Source organism: Petaurus breviceps, unplaced genomic scaffold, assembly GCF_028583685.1.
Source record: "Petaurus breviceps papuanus isolate PSGF00001 unplaced genomic scaffold, PetGlider_PUasm1.0 98, whole genome shotgun sequence".
NCBI lineage: Eukaryota > Metazoa > Chordata > Mammalia > Diprotodontia > Petauridae > Petaurus > Petaurus breviceps.
The window spans coordinates 10,212,706-10,223,409 of record NW_027187460.1 but is presented as its reverse complement, the minus strand read 5'-3'; the positions used below and the strand labels follow the sequence as shown (position 1 = coordinate 10,223,409).

General features: G+C 40.0%; 1 protein-coding gene and 2 long non-coding RNA genes across 3 annotated transcripts in view; 2 read left to right on the top strand and 1 right to left on the bottom strand.

Moving 5' to 3' along the window:
- LOC138156109 (uncharacterized) overlaps nt 1-10,704 on the top strand; it is a 362,612-nt gene that overhangs the window by 82,605 nt on the left and 269,303 nt on the right. The window lies entirely within an intron of this gene.
- The window catches only part of LOC138156110 (uncharacterized), a 362,762-nt gene that overhangs the window by 82,764 nt on the left and 269,294 nt on the right, over nt 1-10,704 (bottom strand). The window lies entirely within an intron of this gene.
- On the top strand, nt 2,371-3,360 carry LOC138155840 (WD repeat-containing protein 5-like). The gene has a single exon (XM_069081062.1). It carries the CDS (start codon nt 2,371-2,373, stop codon nt 3,358-3,360), a length of 990 nt encoding a protein of 329 aa, XP_068937163.1.

Genomic DNA, 10,704 nt, shown 5'->3' with positions numbered 1-10,704 from the left:
TCTGTCTGTCTGTCTGTCTGTCTGTCTGTCTGTCTGTCTGTCTGTCTACAAATGTACATATATTATTTTTCAGGCATTTTTTCCATCATGTCCCCATTTGTGTTTTCTAGGCAAAGATACTAGAGTGGTCTGACATTTCCTTTTCCAGATCATTTTACAGATAAGAAAACTAAGTGTCTGAGACCAGATTTGAACTCAAGAAGATGAGTCTTCCTGACTCCAGGCCTAATATTCTATCCTCTGTACCACCTAGCACCTAGTTGCCAACACACACCTATATACACACTATACCGCCAATGCAATATTTACACATCCACGATCACGATAAAGACTGTGACTATAAATACTGCATGACGTTCGATCACAAAATATACCAAACTCTCCAGATAGAGGACAGAACTGAAGCATTCATTTGTCACCAGAAAACTGAATCCCCAAACCAGTAAGCCAATTCCATCAAAGTAGCAAAGATATTCAGAAGCCACGATAATGCTGAGAGCCACCACATCCCTCATCCTTCCCACAAACCAATACAAAATCAATATTTACTCACAAACCTCTCTATCTCCTTGCATGAGCGTCCTCTCTCCCCCACTGTCTAACTAGTTCTGACCAGCTTCCTTTAGGCTCTGCTTCCCTTCAACAAACTCCTCCAACCATAGGCTCCATGTTACTATATTTAGCCTATTAGGGGATAGAGTTTATCTTCACAGCAGCAAAGCTTCCTATGGACTCTGCTGTACCCTTCAGCAAATTCCCTCCATCACAGGCTCCATGTGATTACATTCAGCCTTTTAGGAGGCAGAGTTTACTTTCAAAGCAGGAAAGGTCTTCAAACTCTTCCTAGGTCTATTAAGGGGCAGGGAAGATCTTCAAATTACCATTCGCATTACACACACACACATGTATGTGTATATGTATATATTTATATATATAGATGTATGTGTGTATATGTATATATGTATTTATATACACAGAAGTATGTGAATATGTACACTTATTTTTATGTATCTATATACATGTATATAAAATATACACATGCATATATACATACATATCTGCATTTTTAAGTTTAATCTACATTAACATTTTTTTCTAACACTTTCCTATGTCTAGACAATCAACAAAACAAATCAGTGCCTGCTTTGTATCATTAGTGACTTTCTGTTATATGAAGGCTCCCACTGAACATTTAACATTCAGTTCTTGGTAAACCTGTAGGAACTGACTCTTGTATCTCTCTACCTTCAGTTCACTTATGTCAGTGACCCCTTCTAAGTCATGTGCCAATCTGAAAATTTCTCCACATGCATCCTGTTTATTGGAAAGAATGACACTGCCGTCTTGTAGCATTTACCAAAATTGTTGCCAGAAATATTTGAAGTATAGGGGCCTATTTGCAGTTCTGGGATAAAATGAGTGAATTGTCCATAAAAAGCTTATAGTTTATTTGTGGAACAGTTGCAACCCTAGAATGTTAGAGCTGTAAAAGGCCTTAGAAATCATATGGATCCATATCCTCATTTGTCAAAGTGGGGGAAATTCTGTGCCAGAGAAATACTAAAATAGTCAAAATTTGTGGCAGAGCTAGAAGAATCCAGTTCTCCTGACTTCCATTTATCCAGGGATTTTATCACTGTATCCCCTGGGGCTAACACTTGGAGGTCAAAAATAATAACAAAAACTAACCTTTCTTTAGTACTTTGGAATTTACTAACCTCTTTCCTCAAAACAATGTTGTGGTACATAGGACATGCATTTTTGTTCTCATTTTGTCAATGACAAATCTGATACTCAGAGTCCAAAGTTCCTTGCTCATGGTCACATAACTGGCAAGAACTCAGATTCTTCCACTCTCTCTGGATCTATTAGATATGCCTCATACAATTTAAGGTTGGCACAAATCTTAGAGATCTTTGTCTTCTCCCATTACAGATGGGGAAACAAAGTTCAGAAGAAGGGCAATGACTTGTTAAAGGTTACAGAAGTGAAAAAGAAAGGATGGAGACTCAGGTTCCCTGCTTTCAATTCTTGGGCAGTTTCCATGGTGGCTCAGTGCTTCAAAACAGCAGAGTATACCTGTTGATCTGTTGGTCTCTTCTCTGTATGGTAATATTCTGACCATAGTCCAGCCTGCTGAATATCTTATGATGCTGTCACAATGGGGCCTGGAAGGCAGAAATAGGTAATGAATATCTAGTGAAAACAGTAGGTGTGAGGAAGTCAAGGCAAGGAGGAGGAGGAGTGGCTGTATCCCCATGGTCCCCTCCAGTGCTTGATCATGGTGCCTCTTCAGGGGCCACTGCCATCTTTATGAGCAGCAGAGGCTTTATTCATAATCTTGGGTGAGTACAGGTGACTTTCAGAACTATGGCAACAGAAGAGAAGAAAGCAGAGATGGCAGTTGGAACAATAGTTACCTATGAGAAGAAACTGTTTGAGCCTGATAAACCCAACTATCAGCTAAAATTCACTCTAGAAGGGCACACTAAAGCAGTATCTGCAGTCAAATTTAGTCCCAATGGAGAATGGTTAGCAAGTTCGTCTGCTGACAAACAAATTAAAATTTGGGGAGTGTATGATGGGAAATATCTGAAAAAACTAATTGGTCACAAACTGGGAATATCAGACATTGCTTGGTCATCTGATTCTCAACTTCTTGTGTCTGCATCAGATGATAAAACTCTTAAAATATGGCACTGTTTTACAGGGAAATGCAGAAAAACCCTGAAGGGACACAGTAATTATGTCTTTTGCTGTAACTTCAGTCCCCAGTCCAATCTCATCTATTCAGGCTCTTTTGATCAAAGTGTAAGGATATGGGATGTAAAAACTGGGAGGTGCCTCAAGTGTCTAACTGCTCATTCAGACCCAGTTACAGCTGTTCATTCTAATTGGAATGGAACTTTGCTGGTGTCAAGCAGTTATGATGGTCTCTGCCGAATCTGGGATATAGAAGCATGTGAATATATTAGAACAATTAATAGTGATAAGAACCCTCCTGCTTCTTTTGTGAGATTCACTCCAAATGGAGAGTACATTCTTGCTGCAACTCTGGACAATACACTTAAACTGTGGGACTTTGGGAAAGGAAAGTGCCTGAAGACATATACTGGCCATAAGAATGAAAAATACTGTATTTTTGCTAATTTTTCTGAGACTAATCCACGACTAATTGTGTCAGGGTCAGAAGACAATATGGTTTACATTTGGAATATTGACACAGAAGAGATTGTGCAGAAGTTGTATGGTCACACAGATACTGTGATCTCAACAGCTTGTCACCCAAAAGAAAACATCATTGCATCAGCTGCTTTAGAAAAAGATAAGACAATAAAACTGTGGAAGAGTGCCTACTAATCTTTTTCCTCATATTCTCAATGACTCTCTCAAGAACTAAGAAATAGGAAAGAGGAATATTTAAGAATGAAGTTTCTTGACCTAAAGGATAATTCCCTTTGCCACCCTCCCTATTATCCCTACCATATTGCCCCTGGGTATAGATAACTGGTGAGATGGGACAGCATCTTTACAATTTGACAAATGGACTCCTCTTCAGTTTTATGTCTTGTCAATGGGAAACATTTGATTCTCTCATTAGAAGGCCTCAAGAGACTCTCATGATATTTCTTCTCAACTTTTGTGATGCTGTCAAAGGACAATTTTTTCATTTTTTCATCTATAAACCAGTTCCTTCCTTCTAACATTTATAAATCGAGTCAACCAGAAGAGTGGATTTATACTTTTTTTAAATTTTATTTTAACTGTGGAAGGATAAATTTCACTTCAGTATGAGTCTTTTTTCCTTCAAACAATGTTTTATATCTTTAAAAATGTTTCTTACTCTCACTTCAACTTCACAACCAAATACAACTATATAAAATCCCAAACTTCTTTCCTCAAAATTTACCGACCTCATAGTGAAATATCTTTTAGCCTTCTTTTTTTTTTTGGAGGGGGAAGGCAGGGCAATCAGGGTTAAGTGACTTGCCCAAGGTCACACAGCTAAGTGTTAAGTGTTTGAGGCTGGATTTGAAATCAGGTCCTCCTGACTCCAGGGCTGGTGCTCTATTCACTGTGCCACCTAGCCACCCCAATCTTTTAGCCTTCTAAGAAACTGATTGCTGCTTGTCTTTTGTATGGAGGTGGGAGACAGACCTGTGACTTTGTTGGTGTGGGGGACTCAAAGCAAAATATATAAGGCCTCTATTAATGTAGACTGGATTCTTCTTTACAGCTTAAGGTCTTAAAGAGTTGCAAGGAAGACTCAAAGGTTAACTTGTATAACTTGCATAATTGGTATAACTTGCTCATACTTAATCAATATGTACTGATATAGGATTTGAACTCAGGCCCTTCTGGATCCAGGGTCAAATCTCCATTGTGTATAACATAATCACACTAATTCTTTAAAAAGAATTAAATTAAATTAAATTAATTAATTTTAAAAGAATTAATGAATGATTAAGAGTTATACTGTAAATTTTATACTTTAAATTTTTCTATTAGTCAGATTTGAGTAGTTAATTAATAGATTAATTATATATCGATATAATAGATTGTTATAGATTATATGTGACTATATATCTGTTATAAAATATATATAATTATAATCTGACTGATTATAATAGTTTGTAGCATACTTTTCTGTTTTTCCAGAAATAAGGATGAGAACTAAAAGAACATTATAAAGTTGTTTTTGTTGTGTTGTTGTTTTTTGTTTTCTTTACATCTTCTTGCCAGGCTGTCACCTTTTATTGCAATCTAAGAAATAGGGTGGATTGCCTACCACAACCTTCACCAGATGTCTAGAAGAGATTCTGTGGCAGGGACAGAGGTGAGCCTTCTTCTTATCCTACTGGACTGTGCGCTGCTGGGGTCACCCACCAGGAGGTGGGACTCACTGCAGTGAAAGCCGGTCCTGTATGAGTAGACTCCCTGGCAGGTTCTGGAAGACCACAAGTTTGGCTGACAGTGTTCTGCCTCTGTAGGCAGAACTCTGCCACTTGACCTGCTTCTCTAGCCAGTATTCTATCCCAGCCTCTGGCACTTCCATAATTAAAAATCCTGTTCCCTGTTCTCCTCATGTACCTGGGCTGCCAGTTGTTCCAGGCCCCCAATGTCATGTGTGAGAATCAACAGCTGGAGTCAAAGTTACACTGGCCTCTCTCTAGAAATGTCCTGCAAGGACTTTTGTCCTTCTTGTTCAGCAGAATGGCTGCAGCTTCTCAGGAGATGTCTTACCAGATCTTCTTGGTTCTCAGATGCTGGTCTCCATTTGGATGCTTCTTCAGATATAGAATGTGGAGGTTGTCTTAGAAGGACTTCCCCTTGGGGGTCCCTGGAAGTCTGGGAAGAGGCTGCCCAGACTCTGGTGTCATGTCCCACCCACAATCATAGTCTGTCCATTATCTTAAGCCTGGGGCCAAGCTCTAGCTCCCACAAGCCTTTGGACCCTGGAACAAGTTGGATTTTGTTTTGTTATGTGTGTGTGTGTGTGTGTCTTTAATGTAAAGGTAGTCTTCTAAAGCTTATTGTATGGGATTTATAATGGTTTAATTGTACACTTCAGCCTCAAAATTTTCCCACTTGTTTTAGTGGCATAGAGGTTAGACTAAGTATTAACTGATGTAGAGGCTAGAAATTAGAGTAATGAAGACTAGAATTAAAATTCTGCATCAGATGCCTGCTAATTGCATGCCCTGAGAAAGTCACTTCATGTCTGTCGGCCTGCCTCAGCTTCCTAATATGTAAAATGAGCATAATTGCATCTTCCTTATAGGGTTGTTGTGAGGATCAATGAAATACTGAATTAGTGCTTTATAAATCTAAAACCAATAAACTAACATTAGCTATTATTTTTACACACTCAACACTAACTTATTTTATAATAAAATGGTATGGTTCTGTAAAGGGAGGGAGAGAAGGAAAGAAGAAAGGAAAGGAAAGAAGGACAAAAGAAGAAGGAAAGGGAGGAAGGAAAGAAGGAAAATAACAGAGGAAGAAGGGAAAGGAAGGAAGGAAGGAAGGAAGGAAGGAAGGAAGGAAGGAAGGAAGGAAGGAAGGAAGGAAGGAAGGAAGGAAGGAAGGAAGGAAGGAAGGAAGGAAAGACAAAAGAGAAAAGCCACATTTTTCTGGATTGGTATATATATGCATTGATAGAGGACTAAATTCACAATTTATAGTGAAGGCCTGCACAAAGAACTATAGTCAGAAGAAACTATAGTTAGTATGAAGGGAAACAGAATATCAGAGTTGAAAGAATGCTCAGAGGACATTTACTTCAACTCTTTTTTTGCATTCTATTTTTATTTTATTCTATTATTTTTTATTTTAACTTTTATGTTTATTTTTAGTTTAATTAAATTAAATTTAAATTTTCTCCCCATCTTTCCCCTACCATCACCCCAAAACAGGGATCTCACCGTATAGCCCCTCCCCCAATCTGCTCTCTATTGTATTCTCCCCCATCTCCCCTCCAGCTTTCCAGTAGGGCAAGATGGATCTCCATACCCCAGTGCCTGTACATTGTATTTTTCAGTTGCATCTAAAAAAAATAATATATGTTTTTAAACATTTCATTTTAAAACTTTGAATTCCAGATTCTTCCCCTAACTCCCTCGTCACCCACCCCTACTGGGAAGACAAGCAATTTAATACAGGTTTTACACGTGTAGCTATGCAAAACATTTCCATAGTGCATATATTGTGAAAGATTGACTATATTTCCCTCCATCCTTTCCTGCCCCTCACTTGTTCTATTCTTTACTTTGACCCTGTCCCTTTTCAAAAGTAGGTGCTTCCAACTTCCCTCCCCCCCCCAACCTCCCTTCCCCTCCATCATCCTCCCTCTCATCCCCTTCCCTCTACTCTCCTGTAGGATGAGATACCCTATTTAGTGTGTATGTCATTCCCTCCCTAAGCCAAATTCAATGAGAATAAGGTTGACTCCTTCCTTTTTGCCTTCCTGTTCTTGCCCTCCATTGTAAACATTTCCCCTTGCCTCTTCTATATGAGATAATTTACCGCATTCTGTCTTTCCCCATCTCCTCTTATTATATTCCTCTCTCACCTCTCAATTTCCCCTTTTAAGTATAATCCTTTCCTATTCAATTGGTCCTGTGCCCTCTGTCTATGTATATCTGTAAACATATATACACACACTCACATATGTATTCACATGCCCATATACCCTCCTATACAGACATATGTACATATGTATAAATATACACACACATTTATATTCCCTTCAACTATTCTCATACTGAGAAAAGTTTCATAAGTTACCATTATTGTTTTTCCATGTAGAAATATAAATACTTTGACTTTGATAAGTTCCTTATGATTTCTTTTCCCTGTTTATCTTCTCTTGATTTTGTATCTGGATGTCAAATTTTCTATTCAACTCTGTTTTTTTTTTTTATCAAGAATGCTTGAAAGTCCTCTATTTCATTGAATGACCATATTTTCCCCTGAAACATGATATTCAGTTTTACTGGGTAGGTGATTCTTGGTTTTAATCCCAGCTCCTTTGACCTCTGGAACATCACATTCCAAGCCCTTTGATCCCTCAGTTTAGAGGCAGCCAGATCCTGAGTTATCCTGATTGTGTTTCCACAATATTAGCATTGTTGAAAATGGCGGAGTAGAAAAAGAACCTCCACGTGGCTCTGGCTCTCACCACCTCCAATCCATGTAAAAGGGGACTCTAAACAAACATTGGAGCTACAGAACCCACAAAACGACACAGATAAGGGGTGTCCTCATCCTCTTGATGAGGACAGCCCGACAGGCTGGCAGGATTTGGCCAGTGCAGGGCTCTGGGAGCCGAGCCCAGCCCCACACCCAGGCTTTATCCCCAGAGAAGGCCTGACCAAACACCTGGACAGACTCCAGATCACCAGCAGCTGTGGCCATTTCCAGAATTATCAACCCATAGATGCAAAGGACAGAGTGAGAGGTCAGTGCAGTGTGGACTTTGGGACCCAGTAGCTTTTGCCCCTGGGGTGAGAAGCCGGTGAGGGCTGCCTGCACAGCTGCTGCCAGTGGCAGCTTCAGCTCCCGGCCTGCAGAGTGCAGGGGGATCAAGTGACCAGTCTGAGGGGTAATCGCTCTTGCTTTAACCTGCTTGGATCTGGATTGCGGTCTAGAGTGGATGTCCTGGGGTACACGACCAGCTTGCCAGAGTGTGTGGAGGCTTCAGAGAGGGCACCCAACTAATACCTCCAGCAGCTGAGAAAACCCCAGTGTTTGATACAAAGCTCCCCTGTCTGATAGCAGAGTCCTACTATGGCAAAAAAGCCCAAAAGTCAAGTAATTGAGTGGCGACATGACCAGGCAAAGAAAGTAAAGCAAACAGAAGAATCTAACATTAGACTCCTATTTTGGGGAGGTGGGTAGAGGAAAAACAGGGAGAAAATTGGTAACTCAAAATCCAGTGGAAATGAATGATGTAAATCTGAAGTTAATAAAGCATTTGAAAAATGAAAAAAAAATTTTTAAATATTCAAATTGTTTCTTCTTGGCTGCTTGTAATATTTTCTCCTTGATCTGGGAACTCCAGAACCTGGCTATAATATTCCTAGGAGTTTTCTTTGGGGGATCTTTATCAAGAGGTGATCATTCGATTCTTTCAATCTCTATTTTGCTTTCTGGTTCTAAAACATGAGTGCAATTTTCCTTGAGAATTTCTTGAAGGATGATTTCTAGGTTCTTTTTTTGATCATGGCTTTCAGGTAGTCCAATAATTTTTAAATTATCTCTCCTGGATCTATTTTCCAGGTCAGTGGTTTTTCCAGTGAGATATTTCACATTGCCTTCTATTTTTTTTTTCATTTGTTTGGATCTTTTTAAAATTATCTTGATTTCTCACAAAGTCACTAGCTTCCATTTGCTCCAGTCTAATTCTGAAGGAATTATTCTCTTCAGTGAGCTTTTGAGATTCTTTTTCCATCTGGCAAATTCGACTTTTTAAGGCATTCTTCTCCTCATTGCCTTTTTTGCCATTTGAATTATTCTATGTTTTTTTCTTTTTTAAGGGCAATTGGGGTTAAGTGACTTGCCAAAGGTGACACAGCTAGTTTTTGTGTTAAGAGTCTGAGGCTGGATTTGAACTCAGGTCCTCCTGACACCAGGGCTCGTCCTCTACTCACTACACCACCTAGCCACCCCAAGTTAATCTGTTTTTTAAGGTGTTATTTTCTTCAGTCAGGTTGTTGGCTCTCTTTTCATGATTTTCTTGCATTGTTCTCATTTCTCTTCCCAATTTTTCCTCCACTTCTTTTATTTGGTTTTAAAATTCTTCTTAAGCTCCTCTTTGGCCTGTAACCAATTCATGTTTTTCTTGGAAGCTTTTGGTGCAGGAGTTATGACTTAGTTGTCTTCCTCCTGTTCCATGTTTTGATCCTTTTGTCCCCCAAAAAGGAATCCAAAGTCAGATTGCTGTGCTTGCTTTGCTTCATTTGCTTGCTCATGTTGCCACTCAATTACTTGACTTTTGAGCTTTTTGCCACAGTAGAACTCTGCTTCCAGAGAGGAGAGCTTTGTCCCAAATTGCTTGGGTTTGCACAGCTGCCAGAGCTATTAGTTGGGTGCCCTCTCTGAAGCCTCCACCTACTCTGGTACCTGGTCACCCAACCCAGGACCTCCACCATAGACAGAAATCCAGATCCAAGCAGGTTATAGCAAGAGAGATTATCCTTCAGACTGGTTTCTTGGTCCTCCTACAATGTGTAGGCCAAGAGCTCTGAAGCAGCCATACAGCAGTAGCCACCATGCTTCAGCCACTTCTCCCTCCAGGGGCAGAGGCTGCACTCCCAGACCCTCTGTTCCCAAAGTCCACTGACCTCTCATTATATCTTTGGCATTTATGGGTTGATAATTCTGGAAACCGTCACAGCTGCTGATGATCCACTCTCCTGAAGTCCCTCTAGCCATGGCTGATTGGGCCGCCCTGAGGCTAAAACCATGTGCTGAGGGGTGGGGACTGGGCTCTGCTCAAAGTGGGCTGCAATGGACCCTTTCTGTCCACCTGCTGGGATTTCTTCAGTGAGAGGTTTCTCTCTCATCACTTTGTGGGTTCTGTAGCCCTAAAATTTGTTTAGAGTCATTTTTTATAGGTATTTGAGGTGGTTATGGGAGGGGGGTGGCACAGGGAGATTTCCTGCTTCTACACCATCATATTGGCTCCTCACTTCTCGACTCTTGTTCAAATAGAAATGTCTTCTAAAATATCTCCCAGAAGTAATAATACAGACTTCACATGAAAGGCTATTATTTAGGGAAATGTTCACCTCTTTAGTTTCCTTCCTTTAAGGAGAAATGTCATTGTTAGGGAGTTTTGCTGTTTTTCTATCATGGTCATAGTTGTTTTTACTTTTCCCTTTTACATAGAGTATAATCTGTCTTGCTACAGCAACTACCTTTTGTTACTGGGACCACTTGAGGCCAAGAAGAACAATTCTAATCTTCTCCTTGAAAAACCGTGAATTTCAATCATGCCACATTTAAGTCTTCTCTTCTTCAGACTAACTCTCCCTATAGCCTTTATTCAAAGGTACATGTTCTCCAAACTCAAACTCACCATCCTGGATGTCCTCTTCTGGGCATGTGCCAGGGTTTTCAGGAGCTTTCCAAAATGTAGCACCAAATCTAAACATTCTCTCTCTCTCTCTCTCTCTCTCTCTCTCTCTCTCTCTCTCTCTC